Here is a 21,846-nt window from a genome sequence, read left to right on the forward strand (position 1 = left end):
AGGGAGGCCAGTTTGGATTTGGCTTCAGACCAATCAAATCACTTCCCTTAAATTTAATTTTCAGAAAAACATGTCTGTTTTTGGTCTGCTTGTGTTGAAGTCCTGCAGTAGCTAGCTTGCTAAATCGGCCCTTTCCTTATATGGGGATTTGGACTTGTGGTTTTGTCTTAATTCTCTGCACAGTGAACGGTGAACAGAGAGGGGTGAGTGTGGTGGGGGTACCTGTACCAGCCAGGGGGAGACAGGCCAGGGCAGACGGTGAACAGAGAGGGGTGAGTGTGGTGGGGGTACCTGTACCAGACAGGGGGAGACAGGCCAGGGAGAGAGGGGTGAGTGTGGTGGGGGTACCTGTACCAGACAGGGGGAGACAGGCCAGGGCAGACGGTGAACAGAGAGGGGTGAGTGTGGTGGGGGTACCTGTACCAGACAGGGGGAGACAGGCCAGGGCAGACGGTGAACAGAGAGGGGTGAGTGTGGTGGGGGTACCATATTCAGGTTTTGAGATAAGATAGCTCAGATGTGCGAGTGTCTTGTGAATTTTGCAAATGTTTGAATAAAACCCCCTGAAATATCACATTTACATACAGGGGCAACAAAAAGTATGTGAACCCTTTGGAATTACCTGGATTTCTGTATAAATTGGTCATCAAATATAATCTGATCTTCATCTAAGTCACAACAATAGACAAACATAGTGTGCTTAAACTAATAACACACCAATTATTGTATTTTTCTTGTCTATATTGAATACATCATTTATACATTCACAGTTTAGGTCGCTAATGAACCGCTAGGATAATGACTTGTCCAAAAGCTAATTGAAGTCAGGAGTCAGCTAACCCGGAGTCCAATCAATGAGACGAGATTGAAGATGTTGGTTAGAGCTGCCTTGCCCTATAAAAAAAACACTCACAAAATTTGAGTTTGTTATTCACAAGAAGAATTGCCTGATGTGAACCATGCCTCGAACAAAAGAGATCTCAGAAGACCTAAGATTAAGAATTGTTAACTTGTATAAAGCTGGAAAGGGTTACAAAAGTATCTCTAAAAGCCTTGATGTCCATCAGTCCACAGTAAGACAAATGGTCTATAAATGGAGAAAGTTCAGCACTGTTGCAACTCTCCTTAGGAGTGGCCATCCTGCAAAGATGACTGCAAGAGCACAGCGCAGAATGCTCGATGAGGTTAAGAAGAATCATAGTGTCAGCTAAAGACTTACAGAAATCTCTGGAACATGCTAACATCGCTGTTGACGAGTCTACGATACGTAAAACACTAAACAAGAATGGTGTTCATGGGAGAACACCATGGAAGAAGCCACTGCTGTCCCCCAAAAATATTGCTGCACTTCTGAAGTTTGCAAAAGTGCACTTGGATGTTAAACAGCGCTACTGGCAAAATATTCTGTGGAAAGATTAAACTATAGTTCAGTTGTTTGGAAGGAACATACAACTCTATGTCTAGAGAAAAAAAGGCACAGCACACCAATATCAAAACCTAATCCCAACTAGAAAGTATGCTGGAGGGAGCATCATGGTTTGGGGCTGCTTTGCTGCCTCAGGGCCTGGACAGCTTGCAATCATCAACGGAAAAATGAATTCCCAAGTTTATCAAGACATTTTGCAGGAGAATGTCAAATCAAATCAAATGTCACATGCGCCGAATACAACAGGTGTAGACCTTCCAGTAAAATGCTTACTTACAAGCCCTTAACCAACAATGCTTTAAGTGTTAAGTAAACCGTAGACAGCCTAACATTATACTTATCTGTCTGCCAATTGATGTTCAACAGAAGTTGGGTGATGGAAGAGGACAACGACCCAAAACACAGAAGTAAATCAACAACAGAATGGCATCAACAGAAGAAAATATGCCTTCTGGAGTGGCCCAGTCAGAGTCCTGACCTCAACCCAATTGATATGCTGTGGCATGACCTCGAGAGCAGTTCACACCAGACATCCCAAGGATATGGCTGAATTGAAACAATTTTGTAAAGAGGAATGGTCCAAAATTCTTTCTGACCGTTGTGTAGGTCTGATCCGCAACTACAGCAGAAAACGTTTGGTTGAGGTTGTTGCTGACAAAGGAGGGTCAACCAGTTATTAAATCCAATGGCTCACACACTTTTTCCACCCTGCACTGTGAATGTTTATGCGGCGTGTTCAACGAAGACATGAAAACATATAATTGTTTGTGTGTTATTAGTTTAAGCAGACTGTGTTTGTCTATTGTTGTGACCTGGATGAAGTTCAGATCAAATTTTATGACCGATTTATGCAGAAATTCAGGTATTTCCAAATGTTTTGCATACTTTTCCTTGCCACTAAGTAGTCAGACCCTTTACTCAGTACTGTGTTGAAGCACCTTTGGCAGCGAATACAGCCTTGAGTCTTCTTTGGTATCACGCTACAAGCTTGGCACACCTGTATTTGGGGAGTTTCTCCCATTCTTTTCTGCAGATCCTCTCAAGCTCTGTCAGTTTGGATGGGGATGGTGTATTTTCAGGTCCCTCCCGATCTGTTAGATCGGGTTCAAGTCTGGGTCTGGCTGGGCCGCTCAAGGACATTGGGACTTGTCTCGAAGCCACTCCTGTGATGTCTTGGCTGTGTGTTTAGGGGCATTGTCCTGTTGAAAGATAAACCTTCACCCTAGTCTGAGGTCCTGAGCACTCTGGAGCAGGTTTTCATTGAGGATCTCGCTGTACTTTGCTCCGTTTATCTTTGCCTCAATCCTGACTAGTCTCCCAGTCTCTGCCGCTGGAAAAAACATCCCCACAGCATGACGCCGCCACCACCGTGCTTCACCGTAGGGATGGTGCCAGGTTTCCTCCAGTCAAAATGCTTGGCATTCAGGCCAAAGAGTTCAATCTTGGTTTCATCAGAACAGATAATCTTGTTTCTCATGGTCTGAGAGTCCTTTAAGTGCTTTTCGAAAACTCCAAGTGGGCTGTCATGTGCCTTTTATTGAGGAGTGGCTTCCGTCTGGCCATTCTACCAAAAATACCTGATTGGTGGAGTGCTGCAGAGATTGTTGTCCTTCTGCAAGGTTCTGCCATCTCCACAGAGGAACTCTGGAGTTCTGTCAGAGTGACCATCGGGTTCTTGGTAACCTCCCTGACCAAGGTCCTTCTCCCCATATTGCTCAGTTTGGCCGAGCGGTCAGCTCTAGGAAGAGTCTTGGTGGGTCCGAACTTATTCCATTTAAGAATGATGGAGGCCACTGTATTCTTGGGGACCTTCAATGCTGCAGACATTTTTGCTACCCTTGCCCAGATCTGAGTCTCGACACAATCCTGTTTCGGAGCTCTACGGACAATTCCTTCGACCTCATGGCTTGGTTTTTGCTCTGACATGCACTGTCAACTGTGGGACCTTATATAGACAGGTGTGTGCCTTTCCAAATCATGTCCAATCAAGTACTTTACCGCAGGTGGACTCCAATCAAGTTGTAAAAACACGTAACAAAATGTGGAAAAAATCAAGGGGTCTTTCCGAATGCACTGTATGTCATCTATATTATATAACACCAACAAGTGTTGATTTGTGTACAGCATTAAACACTGATAACTATTGCAGCAATATTAGAGCTGAATATGTTACTGTACCAAGGAGAATACCCATTTTTGGACATCTGACACCTATATGGAAAGATTAACAAACAATCAAACAAACCAAGGTAATATAAGTGTTGCGGTTAGGGTTTGAGCAGCTATCAGGGGATATGGACAGAAATAAGCACTGTACAAACTGGCCTGTTGTTTTCCTTGTAGGTTCCTGGACCTGTCTCTGCCAAAGATCCTCATGACCTAAGGTCGTTGCTCTCGGCCACGGCAGCTAAGATTGATAAATGTTTGCTGGGTTCAGATACTGAGTTTGAAAGACTCGGCAGTAACAAGTTGTTCAGTGTTGATAAGGTAAGATTTAGAATTCCTCTTAGTGTCATAGGAACAAATAATCTGTTAACCTAATGAGTGAAATATGTTTACATAAACCTGTGATATAGAGCAGATAGATACTAAACTAAACAGTACCTTTACAAACTGTAGTTTACTATGTGTGGTGAACACAAAAGATAGAATGGAAAAAACCTATTGGTACTGTTAGTATTTTGCAACAATTTGTTTGAATCTAATGGTGACCGTGAGCTTAGAGTAGTTTATCTTCCAGGTGTTCAACAAAGTCATGTTTGAGATGGCTGAAGGTGGTGCTGAAACTCAAGACAAGACCCAAGATGGAGGGGTTCCTCTCAAACTCACGGTCCACAGTCCCTACTTCACTATAGTAGAGGGAAACTCCAATGCCATTCTCTTGTTGGGCAAAATAAGAAACCCAACTCTAGGACTTTCTACATCAACACAACAATTTTTTTCACCTTTATTTAACCAGGTAGGCCAGTTGAGAACAAGTTCTCATTTGCAACTGCGACTTGGCCAAGATAAAGCAAAGCAGTGCAACAAAAACAACAACACAGAGTTACACATAAACAAACATACAGTCAAAAACACAAATTAAAAATAGAAAGATCTATGTACACTGTGTGCAAATGTAGAAGAGTAGGGAGGTAGGCAATAAATAGGCCCTAGAGGCAAAAGTAATTACAGTTTAGCATTAATACTGGAGTGATAGATATGCAGATGATGATGTGCAAGTAGAGATACTGGGGTGCTAAAGAGCAAGAGGGTATGTAATAATATGGGGATGAGGTAGTTGGGTGTGCTATTTACAGATTGGCTGTGTACAGGTACAGTGATCGGTAAGCTGCTCTGACAGCTGATGCTTAAAGTTAGAGAGGGAGATATAAGTCTCCAGCTTCAGAGATTTTTGCAATTCGTTCCGGCAGCAGAGAACTGGAAGGAATGGCGACCAAAGTAAGTGTTGGCTTTGGGGATGAAAGTGCAATATATCTGCTGAAGCGCGTGCTGTGGGTGGGTGTTGCTATGGTGGGGCTTTACCTAGCAAAGACTTAAAGATGACCTGGAGCCAGTGGGTTTGGCGAAAGATAGGTAGTGAGGGACAGCCAACGAGAGCATACAGGTCGCAATGGTGGGTAGCATATGGGGCTTTGGTGATAAAATGGATGGCACTGTGATAGACTACATCCCATTTGCTGAGTAGAGTGTTGGGGGCTATTTTGTAAATGACATCGCCCGAAGTTAAAGATCGGTAGGATAGTCAGTTTTACGAGGGTATGTTTGGTGGCATGAGTGAAGGAGGCTTTGTTGTGAAATAGGAAGCCGATTCTAGATTTAATTTTGGATTGGATATACTTAATGTGAGTCTGGAAGGAGAGTTTACAGTATAACCAAACACCTAGGTATTTGTAGTTGTCCATATATTCTAGGTCAGAACCATCCAGAGTAGTGATATTGGTCGGGCGGGATGGTGTGGGCAGCAATCAGTTGAAGGGCATGCACTTTAGTTTTACTAGCATTTAAAAAAAGTTGGAGGCCACAGAAGGAGTGTTGTATGGCGTTGAAGATTGTTTGGAGGTTTGTTAGCACAGTGTCCAAAGAAAGGCCAGATGTATACAGAATGGTGTCGTCTGCATAGCGGTGGATCAGAGAATCACCAGCAGCAAGAGCGACATCATTGATATATACAGAGAAAAGAGTCGGCCCGAGAATTGAACCCTGTGGCACCCCCATAGACTGCCAAATCTGTGACCAACTGCAGAAGAATACAAAACATCCTGGATCAGCAGACATGCTGGTTTGTACTAACAGTAGTTATGTCCTTAAGCTGTTCTTGTCTATTGATGTTCTGTATTATGTCATTCTCTATTATGTTTCATGTTTTGTGTGGACCCCAGGAAGAGTAGCTGCTGCTTTTGCAACAGCTAATGGGGATCCTAACAAAATACCAAACACCCCCCAAAAATACCAAGATCAATGCAGTATTTCATGTTACCTTACTGGTATGATAATTAATTCATGGAGTCAGAATTTACACTCAGTGAGCAGTTTATTAGGTATACCACCCTGTTCACGAAAATGGTTAGCTACGACAGACAGTGAGTCAGGTGGTCGTGGCTTGCTGTATAAAGCACTCAGACAGGTATCGAGGCAATCAGTTACTGCTTGATTGAGCATTAGAATTGGCAAAACAATTTTCCAGGCGCGCCGGTCTGTCACGTTCTGACCTTAGTTCTTTTGTTATGTCTTTGTTTTAGTATGGTCAGGGCGTGAGTTGGGTGGGTTGTCTATGTTCTTTTTTCTATGATTTGGAATTTCTGTGTTTGCCCTGGTATGGTTCTCAATTAGAGGCAGCTGTCAATTGTTGTCCCTGATTGAGAACCATACTTAGGTAGCCTGGTTTCACTTTTGAGTTGTGGGTGCTTATTTCCTGTTTAGTGTTTTTGTCTTTCACCTTACGGGACTGTTCGTTTGTTATTTAGTGTTTTGTTCAGTGTTCTAGTACGTCATTAAAAGCTATGAACACTTACCATTGGTCCTCCTCTCTTTCTCCCATGACGAACGTTACAGAACCACCCACCACCAAAGGACCAAGCAGCGTGGTAACGGGCAGCAGCAGCGATCTCAGGACTCCTGGACTTGGGAGGAGATTCTGGATGGCAAGGGACCACGGCCACAGGCTGGAGAATATCACCGCCCCAAGGCAGAGCTGGAGGCAGCGAAAGCCGAGAGGCGGTGGTATGAGGAGGCAGCACGGCAGCGCAGTTGGAAGCCCGAGAGGCAGCCCCAAAAATGTATTGGGGGGTGGCACATGGGGAGTGTGGCTAAGTCAGGTAGAAGACCTGAGCCAACTCCCTGTGCTTACCGTGGAGAGAGAGGGACCAGGCAGGTACCGTGTTATGCCGTGAGGCGCATAGCCTGGTGCGGTACATAGCAGCACCTCGCATTGGCCGGACTAGAGTGGGCATCGAGCCAGGTGCCATGAAGCCGGCTCAGCGCATCTGGTCTCCAGTGCGTCTCCTCGGGGCGGGGTACATGGCACCAGCCCTACGCATGGTGTCCCCGGTTCGCAAGCACAGCCCAGTGCGGGTTATTCTACCTCGCCGCACTGGCCTGGCTATGGGGAGCATTCAGCCAGGCAGGGTTGGGCAGGCTCGGTGCTCGAGACCTCCAGTGCGCCTTCACGGTCCGGTCTATCCGGTGCCACCTCCACACACCAGCACTCCGGTGGCAGCCCCCCACACCAGGCTGTCTCTCCGTCTCCTCCCTACAGGTGCTCCCGCCTGTGCAGTGCTGCCAGATTCTTCCTCCTGCCCAGCGCTGCCAGAGTCGCCCGTCTGTCCTGAGCTGCCAGAGTCGCCCGTCTGTCCTGAGCTGCCAGAGTCGCCCGTCTGTCCTGAGCTGCCAGAGTCGCCCGTCTGTCCTGAGCTGCCAGAGTCGCCCGCCAGTCAGGAGCTGCCAGAGCCGCCGGTCAGTCAGGACCTGCCAGAGCCGCCGGTCAGTCAGGAGCTGCCAGAGCTGCCGGTCAGTCAGAAGCTGCCAGAGCCGAGGTCGAAGGAGAATGGCAAGAATTGTGCAAGCTAACAGGTGGGCCACAAACAGGAAAATAACAGTGCAGTACAACAGTGTTCAGAACAACATCTCGGAAAGCACAACTCCTCGATCCTTGTCACGGATGGTCTATTGCAGCAGACAACCACACCGGGTTCCACTCCTATCAGCGGCTCCAGTGGGCACATGATCACCAACACTCGACAACTGAGGAGTAGAGAAACATCACCTGGTCTCACGAATCCCAGTTCCTGTTGCGTCACTCTGATGGTTGAGTCAGGATTTGGCATAAGCAGCATGAGTCCATGGCCCCATCCTGCCTGGTGTCAACGGTAAGACTGGTGGAGGTGGTGTAATGGTGTGGGGAATGTTTTAATGTTTTTTTTGGCTTAATTAAATAGTACCCGCAAAACACCAGTCTCAACATCAACAGTGAAGAGGCGACTCCGGGATGTTGGCCTTCTAGGCAGAGTTCCTCTGTCCAGTGTCTGTGTTCTTTTGCCCATCTTCATCTTTTATTTTTATAGGCCAGTCTGAGATATGGCTTATTCTTTGCAACTCTGCCTAGAAGGCGAGCATCCCGGAGTCGCCTCTTCACTGTTGATGTTGAGATTGGTGTTTTGCGGGTACTATTTAATGAAGATGCCAGTTGAGGACTTGTGAGGCGTCTGTTTCTCAAACTAGACACTCTAATGTACTTGTCCTCTTGCTCAGTTGTGCACCGGGGCCTCCCACTCCTCTTTCTATTCTGGTTAGAGCCAGTTTGCGCTGTTCTGTGAAGGGAGTAGTACATAGCATTGTACGAGATCTTCAGTTGCTTGGCAGCTTCTCGCATGGAATAGCCTTCATTTCTCAGAACAATAGACTGACAAGTTTCAGAAGAAAGTGCTTTGTTTCTGGCCATTTTAAGCCTGTAATCAAACCCACAAATGCTGATGCTCCAGATACTCAACTAGTCTAAAGAAGCTCAGTTTTATTGCTTCTTTAATCAGCACAACAGTTTTTAGCCGTGCTAACATAATTGCAAAAGGGTTTTCTAATGATCAATTAGCCTTTTAAAATTATATACTTGGATTAGCTAACACAACGTGCCTTTGGAACACAGGACTGATGGTTGCTGATAATGGACCTCTGTACGCCAATGTAGATATTCCACAAAAAAATCAGCAGTTTCCAGCTACAATAGTCATTTACAACATTAACAATGTCTACATTGTATTTCTGATCAATTTGATGTAATTTTAATTGACAAAAAAAAATATGCTTTTCTTTCAAAAACAAATTTCTGAGTGACCCCAAACTTTTGAACGGTAGTTAGTATACATTGTAGGTTACAGCAATATACTGTACGCTATGATAAAGATGGACAAATTATTATTGAAAGGACTAAATTTATTTATTTCTATTATCCTAAGAATTTTTGTTTTGTGATTGTAAGAATATTACAGTTTCTGAATATTGTGGATCTCTTTTATTTATATCCTCTAGAAAAAAATGAATAGCTAGTGACTATATTTCTCCTGAGACTTAAAGGTTTTGATAACAAAACAATGAACAACCTCTTCCCAAAACCAAACTGAAAATAATTATGGTTGATCCCTGTCTAGCAAATGAACTGACTGTCACTGAACTTAGAGAGATACTTTATTATGTTACCCCTCATAACAGCTGAACGTAGACAGATGTCTTATTAGGTCACTTGAATCACATTTACACAACATACAATAATTCAAAGCTGTTAATCAAACTTTGATTCATTTTATTTAAAATGTACAATATATATCTCATCATTCACCAACTCTGTTCACCACATACAATATATTTAAAGGGGTTAGGGTTAAACCCTTTAGGCCCCATTAAATTAGACATTTGCTGCTATGAACAGCCAGGGTGCCAGTAGGAAATATTTCATTGCTATTGTACAATGACATTTAGAAATTCTCCTGATTTTCAATGCCATGTCCCATATGATCAGTGTTCAACATAAATATGACTTTCTTCCTACAAGCATACAAGTACATTGGTGCAGGATCATGGTCTAGACTGCTCTGATGGAGTCCCGTCCTGTGCTCCTTGGACCAAGTCATTTAGTGTTGAGAACATGGTGATGTCGGCAGGCTGCAGACCCATCTTCTGAATCTATCATGGGAAACAAACATCAATATGGTATTAGAAGCTTACCATATACAATCATTCTGGGGATTTTCCTGACATGCATTCCTTCCTTCCCACTGTTTGAATTAAACAGACTGTCTTTCTAAAACATAGTCAAAGGACAATTACAAGATACGGTTGGTGTTCTCTAACAGGGTGAACCCTACCTGCTCTCCCAGGTACTCCACATCCAAAGTCAGCTGCAGGCGGATCTTGCTGTCGTCTGTGGGGCCTCCGGTGGTTCCTGTCGTGTTGGTGGTCACTGTCTTCCTTGCTTGCTTCAGTCTCTTTAAACTCTCCTCCATTTTTTTCACAGAACTCAAAACATCTGATATGGTTTCAAAATATCTACCCAAAGTCAAGATGGAAAATTACAGACTTCTGTGCTTGGTGGGGCAGAACAAAAAGCTACTTAAGTTAGTGCGGTTGACTGCCATGGAATTCAATTCAATGTTAGTTGGTGACCTTGTGTGGTGCCATTCTTTGGACAAAACATTGTGACTCACTGTATTGACCCTAGAGGGAGCAAGCAGAAGACTACACCTAAAATTGTATTAAATATTATTTTAGCACAATACAAGGACTAAAAACTAAGACATGCATTCAATGTAGAATATTTATATGTGGACCAGAATTGGCCTTACAAGATCTCGTTTTCCCATTCAGCAGTTGTCAGTATACTCTAGTTATGTGTTTCCCAACTCCGGTCCTCCAGTATCCCCAACAGTACAAGCATACCCAATTCTACTTGTCAACAAGTTGAATCAGGTGTTTTTGTCTGGGGTTAACTTCTTTGGGCCAGCATTTTCAATTTTTGATGAATAGCGTGCCCAGAGTAAACTGCCTCCTACTCAGTCCCAGATGCTAATATATGCATATTATTATTTGATAGAAAACACTCTGAAGTTTCTAAAACTGTTTGAATGATGTCTGTGAGTATAACAGAACTCATATGACAGGCAAAAACCTGAGACAAAAAATCCAAACAGGAGGTGTGAAATCTGAGGTTTGTAGTTTTTGAACTCAGACCCTATCAAATACACAGTGGGATATGGGTACTTTTGCACTTCCTAAGGTTTCCACTAGATGTCAACTGTCTTTAGAACGTTGTTTCAGGCTTCTACTGTGAAGTGGGAGCGAATGAGAGCTGTGTGACTAAGGGGTCTGGCAGCAGCCTCGTTCTCAAGTCACGCGCATTTCACATGAGAGGTATCTCTCGTTCCATTGCTTTTCTACAGACAATGGAATTCTCCAGTTGGAACATTATTGAACATTTATGATAAAAACATCCTAAAGATTGATTGTATACTTAGTTTAACATGTTTCTTCGACCTGTAATATAACTTTTTGAGCTTTTCGTCCAACTGGCAATGAACGCGTGTTTGGTTGCATTAAGGAGAAGTGTATCTAAAGTTCCATGGATAACACTTGAATTTTTATCAACATTTCTAATGAGTATTTCTGTGAATTCATGTGGCTCTCTGCACAATCACCGCATGTTTTAGAACTACTGAACATAACGCGCCAATGTAAAATTAGATTTTTTTATCGAACAAAACATACATGTATTGTGTAACATGAAGTCCTATGAGTGTCATCTGATGAAGATCATCAACGGTTAGTGATTAATTTTTATCTCTATTTGTGCTTTTTGTGACTCCTCCCTTTGGCTGGAAAAATGGCTAGGTTTTTCTGTGAGTTGGTGGTGACCTAACATAATCGTTTGTGGAGCTTTCGCTGTAAAGCATTTTTGAAATCAGACTCTGTGGCTGGATTAACGAGAATGTTATCTTTAAAATGGTGCCTAATACTTGCATGTTTGAGAAATTTGATTTATGAGATTTCTGTTGATTTGTATTTGGCAGCCTGCAATTTCATTGGCTGTTGGCGAGGGGTTCCGTCCTAGACAGGTTAAAAACAAAAGCGTGTGCTGTTGGGGATACTGGAGGATTGGAGATGAGTAACACTGCTGTAGTTGCCTACACAGGAAGTCTAACAGACAGCAGAGTCCCCCTACCTGTGAGTGCAGTCATTGAGTGTGATCCGTAGCCATTCCTGCGAGATGGAGGGCTTCACCATGTCTTTGGAGTCGCTCAGGAGCTGGTGCAGCGGCCGCAGGGCGTTGTCCATGTAGGCAGAGGCTCTGGAGGGAAGTTCCTATACAAGGGATGAAGAACAGGCATGTTTTCAAGCCTGTGGGTGTGGAGGGTGGTGCACTCTTCAGTATTTTGGTACTGTACAGCAGATGTTCTCTAATCATCTCAGCAACGTTGAAGCCTAATGGGACCACTGTTCCATTGTTCTCAGAGGATGGGACCTGAGGGGCGGGCCGTCTCACCTTGTTGGTCCTGCGGTACAGTCGGGGGACATCAGAAGCACTCTTCAGAAAGCGGAAGCACCTCTCGGTTAAATGCTGAGTCATCTTGCGGTTCAAGGTGGGAATGCAGCCAGACAGGGAGGCTTTGGAGTCTTCTAGGGCCTCTGGAGAGAGAACACAAGGCAGGGAGGGACACTTGTTAAAAAGGCAATCAAAAGGCAATATATCAACTAACATGCAGTAAGAGCTGATGGAATAAGTACCATGATTAAACACTTGTCTGGAACAACGTATCAATGTGTGCTTTTCATCTTTCAAGCATGACGATGACATACCTGCAACAATTACAAAGTTGTTGTACCCAATGATCTCCAGTCTCTGCTTAATCATCTCAGAAAGTTCCGTAATCTGTGAGAAAGGTAAACTTTTAATAGTCGAGAAAAATATGAACAAATTAAGGTTCATGCAATAGCATGTCTAATGTTGCCTAACCCTAAAAGCAACTGTTAAAAACAGCATTATTAAGATTTATGTCAATTCCGTTTGGCTTCTAGGGAAGGTAAATACAATATAAAACTGCATTGGCTTGTTGTGTTTGGCCCATATCACTAACTGGTCTTGTGATTGGTCCATACCACTTGAATATAAAAGAGAGCCGCACACTCTAGGAGCTCAGATGCAAAAATGTAATTACCAACGTTTCGACAGCCAAGCTGTCTTCATCAGGGTATAATCAGCTTGGCTGTCGAAACGTTGGTAATTAAATTTTTGCATCTGAGCTCCTAGAGTGTGCGGCTCTCTTTTATTTTCAAGTTTTCTACTCCGCTAGCCAGCACCTCGTCTTAATAGGTGTGCGTTTCTTTTTCTTCTAGATGGTCCATACCACTACCTGGTCTTGTAGTTGGTTCACATCAGAGGCTATAAAGACCAGCTGTTTGGTGGAGAGGGTTGCTGGGCTGCCGCTCTCGCTGCCCCCATCATCCTGAGAGGTGCGACTGGACGTGGAGGAGGCGGAGCTGGGGAGGAGCCTCACGGGGTCTTTACTGACCTCCGTGGAGGGAGATTTAGTCAGCATCTAGGAGACAGGGTCCAGAAACACCAATCATGACAACTTAATGTGACCAGCATTTCCTTTTATAGGACTCATTTAAAATACTGGAATACTGACACTGCAGGCTACATTGAACACTAGATTAATAGAGGTATCACTGAATCTATAGACACTATGCACACTATCATTAATACTGTAGTGGAAAGGTTGGGTTGCCATGTTGGAGGAAGGTTGGATTGCCATGTTGGAGGCTGTACCTCAGTGAGGAACTTGGAGTAGCGTGAGATCAGCTGCAGGGTGAGCTTCCAGAAGCGGTGAACCAGCGTGGGCAGATAGACCTTCTCTGCCCAGCACCTGACCAAGCTGTTCCACAGCACTTGGGACACTAGCAGGTGATAGGAGCTGCCTGCTGAGGAAGAGAGGGGGGGGAGAGAGTGTAGGAAGGGAGGAAATAATTGAAGCCAACAGGTAATATTGTATATTATGGTAATGACTAATAAAATAATTTATCCACTTGTATATTTAAAAAAAAGTGTTTTACTTTTATTTAACTAGGCAAATTAGTTAAAGAACAAATTGTTATTTACAATGATGGCCTACCCTGGCCAAACCCTAACCTGGACGATGGTGGGCCAATTGTGCACCGCCCTATGGGACTCCCAATCACGGCCGGTTGTGATACAGCCTGGAATCGAACCAGGGTCTGTCGTGTTATTACAGTTGGATATAGCTACTAACCTGGTGCTGCCTCTAACCCATCAGCAATAGCATTCTCTAAACATGCAGCAATTTCCTTGTACCTGTGACAGATATGGGGAACAATAGGTTAATGCCTGGCTGTTGAACACATATAAGCTGTTCTATGAGCAAAACAGTTGGAATTGATCAAAAACATGTCGTTATTTTTTATTACACAGTATTGAGTATGTGGAGCATGATGTACATTCCATTGTAAAATGTGCCGGGGCTGGCAAACAGTGCAAGGCAGAGTGTCCAACAACCTTCACGTTGACTCGGGAGAAAATCAATATTCCCTTAGAGGGAGTATTCATCAGGCCTTCCGCAAAAAGCCAGACTTGTGTTGGACACAATGCTAAAGTACCTCTCAAATCTGACAACATATTATGACGCATAGCCCGTAAATATCTTCTTCTTATCTGTAACAACATATAATGTGGACAGCACAATATCCAGGAAGTAAAATGGAACACTGGACATCAGTAGGGTAGGTGACAATTATAAAGGGAGCAAAATCCAAAGAGTTTTTGTTGTAGATATTCTTGTTAATAGATTTCAGAATACATAAATTCATGCAAGTTTTAAAAATAAAATGAATGAAATAAAAGGGAAACACCCCCTGCCAGGGAGGTTACCAGAGCATATCAATTCTGACAGCACTGTGGCAGATTGAGTTGTGGAGTGGACACTACTGTAATGCATGCACATAACTGGGTCAGTACAGGAAGCACAGAGGTCAAAGGTCATGGAGCAATCAATCAAATGTATTTATGAAGCCCTTCTTACATCAGCTGATGTCACACAGTGCTGTACAAAACCCCAGCCTAAAACCTCAAACAGCAAGCAATGAAGGAGCACACAGCTATTCACCTGAGCTGGAAGTAGATAGGTAGGTTCCACTTGTTGTGGAAGCTCTGATAGGAGGCGTGAGCTCTCAGTCTCCTCACACTGGCTTGGGAGCCACATTGTCTCTCAAACTTTCTCACAAAGTCAATGCTGATAGTGTATCTCTGCAAAATACATACAAACATGAACCGAATGAGAATGCAGTCTCCCTCTCCTACTTGTACAGACTAGGACTTCTCAGGGTCAGCGTTTCCCTACTATTCTATTTCCAAGCTCTGTTGGATTTTTGTTGTTGTTGATTTGATAGTTTTGATGCCAGAGGAACATGATTGGGTAGTTAGAATACATACGTCATAAAAGGTGTCAGGGTTGCCCGCATTGAAGAGAGATGCGATTCTCTCCTCGATACCTTTGATGATTTCCGGCCACACTGAGTTCACCAAGAAGTCGTATCCCGGGACTATGTCTGCCTTCTCACTGGACAGACAGCCGAAAGCAAAGACATGGGAAAGAACAAACAAGAAATTCATAGATAATGAATGGTTAACCACCATTCTACCATATACTTTCTGAGTTATGAACGCATAACTACTATTTTACCACATACTTTCTGGATTATGAATGCGTAACTACCATTTTACCATGTACTTTCTGGGTTATGAACGCATAACTACTATTTTACAACATAATTCCTGGATTATGAATGCGTAACTACCATTTTACCATGTACTTTCTGGGTTATGAACACATAACTACTATTTTACCACATACTTTCTGGATTATGAATGCGTAACTACCATTTTACCATGTACTTTCTGGGTTATGAATGCATAACTACTATTTTACCACATACTTTCTGGATTATGAATGCGTAACTACCATTTTACCATGTACTTTCTGGGTTATGAACGCATAACTACTATTTTACCACGTACTTTCTGGGTTATGAAAGCGGAACTACCATTTTACCACGTACTTCAAGGTTATGAACGTGTAACTACCATTCTACCGTGAACTTTCTAGGTTATGAATGTGTAACTACCATTTTACCACATAATTTATGGGTTATGAACGAGTAACTACAATTCTACCATGTACTTTCTGGGTTATGAACGCGTAACTACCATTCTACCATGTACTTTCTAGGTTATGAATGTGTAACTACCATTTTACCACATAATTTATGGGTTATGAACGAGTAACTACAATTCTACCATGTACTTTCTGGGTTATGAACGCGTAACTACCATTCTACCATGTACTTTCTAGGTTATGAATGCGTAAATACCATTTTACCACATACTTTCTGAGTTTTCAACGTGTAACTACCATTTTACCACGTACTTTCTAGTTTATGAATGCATAACTACCATTCTACCGTGAACTCTCTAGGTTATGAACATGTAACAACCATTCTACAGTGTACTTTCTAGGTTATGAACTCGTAACTACCATTCTACAGTGTACTTCTAGGTTATGAACTCGTAACTACCATTCTATCATGTACTTTCTTAAATCTAAAGGGAGAGAAGCCTTCAGAACTTTGCCTTTGTGGACAGCTATGGGGCTTACCTTGAAATGACCATTCCAGTCACCTCGCGCAGCAGTCTACAGTGATGTGGCACAAACTGTAGGAGCTTGGTGTACAATATTTGAAGGCCATTGGGGGTGGACTTGACAAACTGTTCAACAATGACCTGTTGATAACAAAATAGTAACTGAAGTACTGTTTCTATAGAGAGGGAAACATTGACTTCATCTCCGAAGCAGAACACAGCACAAAGTTATTGAACTGTCAATTTCTGCATCGTTTCACAAAGATATTGGTGAGCTGGGCACTAAGAGCTGGATTATCAGAAACAAGAGAAAGCCTATTTCTGGATTTAAAAGCAAATAAAATTCAGTTTTTAAGTCCAGGAGTAGGTTCAATCTGGGTACGGGACACCAACATAAAAATGCTCTTCTGATCTTGATGGTTCAGATGTAACACAACCTCACCATGTCCATATAGGGCTTGACCAGGACTTGTCCCACCAATGCCTCTGCGTCCCTGGTCTTGTCGATGGTGGCATAGGTGCGTAGGCAGTGACGCACAATGTCCACGTTGGAGGTCTGGAGGCCCTGTATGAGGAGCCCCTCCAAAGACTGCTGTAGCGTGGACGTGATGCCAGAAATACGCTACAACACAAGTCATACACAGACACAGTGTCAGTAAAGGGATGTTTACAATGGACAGGCATAGTGTCAGTAAAGGGATGTTTACAATGGACAGGCATGGACAGGCATAGTGTCAGTAAAGGGATGTTTACAATGGACAGGCATAGTGTCAGTAAAGGGATGTTAACAATGGACAGGCATAGTGTCAGTAAAGGGATGTTTACAATGGACAGGCATGGACAGGCATAGTGTCAGTAAAGGGATGTTTACAATGGACAGGCATGGCCATTTTCAGCCATTAACCTTAGTCTAGTTTGTATACTGAAAATCAACTCCACAAATCCAATGGGGCCGTCAATATTGAATGATGTGACGGGACGTACAGGCCTGACTCTGTCCAGCAGGGGCATGCCCTTGCTTTGGACAGCATGGAACTGCAGCTGGTTGAACTCTGTGGCAATCCGCTCCAGAATCTGGCCAGCTAAGAGAGGACTACAAAGCAAAAGAAATGGCAAACTTCATTAACTGAGATACATCCGCATGGTAAATAGACTGTATCCATCATTAATAACAGCGATACAGTTGAAGTCGGAAGTTTACATATACTTCTGCCAAATACATTTAAACTCAGTTTTTCACAATTCCTGACATTTCATTAAAAATAAAAATGTCCTGTGTTAGGTTAGTTAGGATCACCACTATATTCTAAGAATGTGAAATGTCATAATAATAGTAGAGTGATTTGTTTCAGCTTTTATTTCTTTCATCACATTCCCAGTGGGTCAGAAGTTTACATACACTCAATTAGTATTTGGTAGCATTGCCTTTAAAATTGTTTAACTTGGGTCAAACGTTCCAGGTAGCCTTCCACAAGCTTCCCACAATAAATTGGGTGAATTCTGGCCCATTCCTCCTGACAGAGCTGGTGTAACTGAGTCAGGTTTGTAGGCCTCCTTGCTCCTTGATCATTATGGCCAAACAGTTCTACTTTTGTTTCATCAGACCAGAGGACATTTCTCCAAAAAGTACGATCTTTGTCCTCATGTGCAGTTGCCTGGCTTTTTTATGGTGGTTTTGGATCAGTAGCTTCTTGCTGAGCGGCCTTTCAGGTTATGTCAATATAGGACTCCTTTTTACTGTGGATATAGAGTTTGGTACCCGTTTCCTCCAGCATCTTCACAAGGTCCTTTGCTGTTGTTCTGGGATTGATTTGCACTTTTCGTACCATGGTACGTTCTTCTCTAGGAGACCGAATGCGTCTCCTTCCTGAGTGGTATGACGGCTGCATGGTCCCATGGTGTTTATACTTGTGTACTATTGTTTGTATAGATGAACGTGGAACCTTCAGGGGTTTGGAAATTGCTCCCAAGGATGAACCAGGCTTGTGGAGGTCTACAATTTTTTTTCTGAGGTCTTGGCTGATTTCTTTTATTTTCCCATGATGTCAAGCAAATAGGCACTGAGTTTTAAAGTAGGCATTGAAATACATCCACAGGTACACCTCCAATTGACTCAAATGATGTCAATTAGCCTACCAGAAGCTTCTAAAGCCAGGACATAATTTTCTAGAATTTTCCAAAGCTGTTTAAAGGCACAGTCAACTTAATGTATGTAAACTTCTGACCCACTGGAATTGTGAGAGTGAATTATAAGTGAAATAATCTGTCTGTACAGCAACCATAAGTGTATGCAAGTGTATATAAACTTCCGACTCCAACTGTACATCCGTATGGTAAATAGACTGTATTCTTCATTAACAGATACATCCGTATGGTAAATAGACTGTATTCTTCATTAACAGATACATCCGTATGGTAAATAGACTGTATTCTTCATTAACAGATACATCCGTATGGTAAATAGACTGTATTCATCATTAACAGATACATCCGTATGGTAAATAGACTGTATTCATCATTAACAGATACATCCGTATGGTAAATAGACTGTATTCTTCATTAACAGATACATCCGTATGGTAAATAGACTGTATTCATCATTAACAGATACATCCGTATGGTAAATAGACTGTATTCATCATTAACAGATACATCCGTATGGTAAATAGACTGTATTCATCATTAACAGATACATCCGTATGGTAAATAGACAGTATTCATCATTAACAGATACATCCGCATGGTAAATAGCCTGTATTCTTCATTAACAGATACATAGACTGTATTCTTCATTAACAGATACATCCGTATGGTAAATAGACTGTATTCATCATTAACAGATACATAGACTGTATTCTTCATTAACAGATACATCCATATGGTAAATAGCCTGTATTCTTCATTAACAGATACATAGACTGTATTCATCATTAACAGATACATAGACTGTATTCATCATTAACAGATACATAGACTGTATTCATCATTAACAGATACATAGACTGTATTCATCGTTAACAGATACACAGACTGTATTCATCATTAACAGATACATAGACTGTATTCATCATTAACAGATACATAGACTGTATTCATCATAAACAGATACATAGACTGTATTCATCATAAACAGATACATAGACTGTATTCATCATAAACAGATACATAGACTGTATTCATCATAAACAGATACATAGACTGTATTCATCATTAACAGATACATCCGTATGGTAAATAGACTGTATTCATCATTAACAGATACATCCGTATGGTAAATAGACTGTATTCATCATTAACAGATACATCCGTATGGTAAATAGACTGTATTCTTCATTAACAGATACATCCGTATGGTAAATAGACTGTATTCTTCATTAACAGATACATCCGTATGGTAAATAGACTGTATTCATCATTAACAGATACATCCGTATGGTAAATAAACTGTATTCATCATTAACAGATACATCCGTATGGTAAATAGACTGTATTCATCATTAACAGATACATCCATATGGTGAATAGCCTGTGTCAAATCAGCAAAAAGCTGATGCAATCTCTTTTTAAACGGACCTGCTCATCTCAAGAGATGTCCAGTCTTTTGAGTTCTGAGAATGTAGGATTTTTTCAATCTTCTCTACTGATCGAACAACTTGTATGAGTTTCATGACATTGATCTGATTTAAACGAAGAAAAGAGAAACATGACAGTTTAAAGAAATTCGTCTAACTTTTCTTTGAATCATAATCTTTTGTCTAAATGAATTGCAAAAGTGTACGCATCCAGCTACACACATACAAATGTACTGTATGTTATAGAAAAACTATTGTTTGAAATGGTAGACATAAGGTTAACAAACCTTTTTGTTTTGTAAATCATATTGCTTGGATAGCTGGTTGTCAATGGCTTGGACCACCTCACTTACAGATGTTCTCAAGTTCTGAGAAGTAAAAAGGACACCAACACAACACACAAAAATAGGACAACATGTGTGGCCGAGTCAACAGAAATAAGACAACGTGTGTGACCAAGTCAACAGAAATAGGACAGTGTGTGACCAAGTCAACAGAAATAGGACAGCGTGTGTGACCAAGTCAACAGAAATAGGACAGCGCGTGTGACCAAGTCAACAGAAATAGGACAGCGCGTGTGACCAAGTCAACAGAAATAGGACAGCGCGTGTGACCAAGTCAACAGAAATAGGACAGTGTGTGTGGCCAAGTCAACAGAAATAGGACAGTGTGTGTGGCCAAGTCAACAGAAAAAGGACAGCGTTTGTGACCAAGTCAATAGAAAAAGGACAACATGTGACCAAGTCAACAGAAAAAGGACAACATGTGACCAAGTCAACAGAAAAAGGACAACATGTGACCAAGTCAACAGAAATGAAGTTAAATCCAATTGATCATAATATGAAAAAATAGAGTGAAACAGAGCACATACCAGCACCTCTTCACGCAACTGACCCAGTGGTACTGATAGCTGGTTCAGGGCTTTGTCCATTCCAACCTAAGTAAATGATATCCATTATTATCTAGCTACTGTAGCTATTAGGCCTATTTGACATGTAAAAGTCCTGATCCTAGCTGGAACAACTGTTAGGAAGAACAAACTGACATCATCAGTATCCTACATCTATCTATATTGAGCAGATTCCTGCTGTTGCTCTCAGTTGCTCCTAGTTTCTTTTGAGTGACATCATTGTAAAATATGATTGCTATCTTGTTATTTGGCTGAAAATGCATGGTTGTAAACATTCCCTAATGCAGCTTATGGGTGGGGGACACTAGCATCTTGAACGCGTCAGCCATAGAAACTCACCAGATTGGTGGAGAGGTTGACAAAGTCGGCATAGTCTTTATTGATGAGCTCAACCATGGCTGTTTTGAGGTGTTTGTAATACATCTCAAGGTCCTCGCGCATCTCCTCCAGTTGGACATGCTTTCTGCAATCTGCAACAAACTGATCCACGTCGAAGTCATCCTGAATGCAACAGATGATGTAAACATGTCATGAATGATCATGTAGTTAGTTAGCTAGCTAGCTAAGATTATGCAAATGATGTACAGCAGAAACTAACTTGCCATTTCTAATAGGGTTTAGGTAGATAAATACTACGAGACAAACTTATATAAGTCGTTTTATAACAAGTGATGAAGCCAGTTTGGCTGATCTCTGCTAGCTAACCTATGGCATTGCTAGCCAGCTAGCTAGTTTCAAAAGTCAAATTCTTACCTTCATAAACACATCCTTGTCGAAACACAGAGATTCCGGCCCCTTTGGCAGATTCATCTTTCTTTTGTACTATTTTTGAAATCAGAAAAGGCTGGACATGTAGTTATACTATAAAGTAACGAATGTTGCAAAATACTTTCTGAAGAATGACAGGGGAGAAGACAAAGTATACTTCCGCAAACATGACAGGGTACCACACCAAAAAGCAAGATGACTTCCGCGAACCAGTCTACTGCACCCCCCACAGGGCACTAAGGGGAGCGCTGCTTGGTTTAAAAAATATATATGGTGGTCTTAAAAATACATATCTTGTCCTGCTGTTGTGTTCCTTTCCACATGAATTCATTAAACGTTTTCAAAACTGATTTGAAAGAGTTCCTGTAATTACATTGTCTGAATAAACGAATGCATTAATAATACATTAATAAACGAACGCATTAGTCAAACATGTGTTTTATATTCGTATCATAAGCAATACACAACCGAT

The 21,846-nt window shown here is 42.1% G+C and overlaps 1 protein-coding gene across 4 annotated transcripts; it reads right to left on the reverse strand.

The window, feature by feature from the left end:
- Positions 1–9,198: 9,198 nt before the first annotated feature.
- Positions 9,199–21,566, reverse strand: LOC135511893 (conserved oligomeric Golgi complex subunit 2-like). 4 transcript variants are annotated; one of them, XM_064933406.1, is made up of 18 exons: positions 21,360–21,566; positions 20,946–21,107; positions 20,568–20,633; positions 19,984–20,064; positions 19,698–19,801; positions 17,109–17,217; positions 16,567–16,746; positions 16,141–16,265; positions 14,919–15,045; positions 14,593–14,732; positions 13,723–13,784; positions 13,242–13,390; positions 12,823–13,008; positions 12,269–12,341; positions 11,955–12,097; positions 11,634–11,773; positions 9,784–9,964; positions 9,199–9,601 (listed from the first exon to the last, which is right to left on the reverse strand). In XM_064933406.1, exons 1-18 carry the CDS (start codon positions 21,414–21,416, stop codon positions 9,494–9,496), a joined length of 2,193 nt encoding a protein of 730 aa, XP_064789478.1. In that variant the 5' UTR covers positions 21,417–21,566; the 3' UTR covers positions 9,199–9,493. The 4 variants fall into 4 exon arrangements, with proteins under 4 accessions (XP_064789478.1, XP_064789477.1, XP_064789479.1 ...); XM_064933405.1 differs by having other exon boundaries at positions 13,242–13,393; XM_064933407.1 differs by lacking the exon at positions 20,568–20,633 and having other exon boundaries at positions 13,242–13,393.
- Between the last annotated feature and the right edge of the window lie 280 nt (positions 21,567–21,846).

This window comes from Oncorhynchus masou, chromosome 24 (assembly GCF_036934945.1).
Source record: "Oncorhynchus masou masou isolate Uvic2021 chromosome 24, UVic_Omas_1.1, whole genome shotgun sequence".
NCBI classification, from domain to species: Eukaryota; Metazoa; Chordata; class Actinopteri; order Salmoniformes; family Salmonidae; genus Oncorhynchus; species Oncorhynchus masou.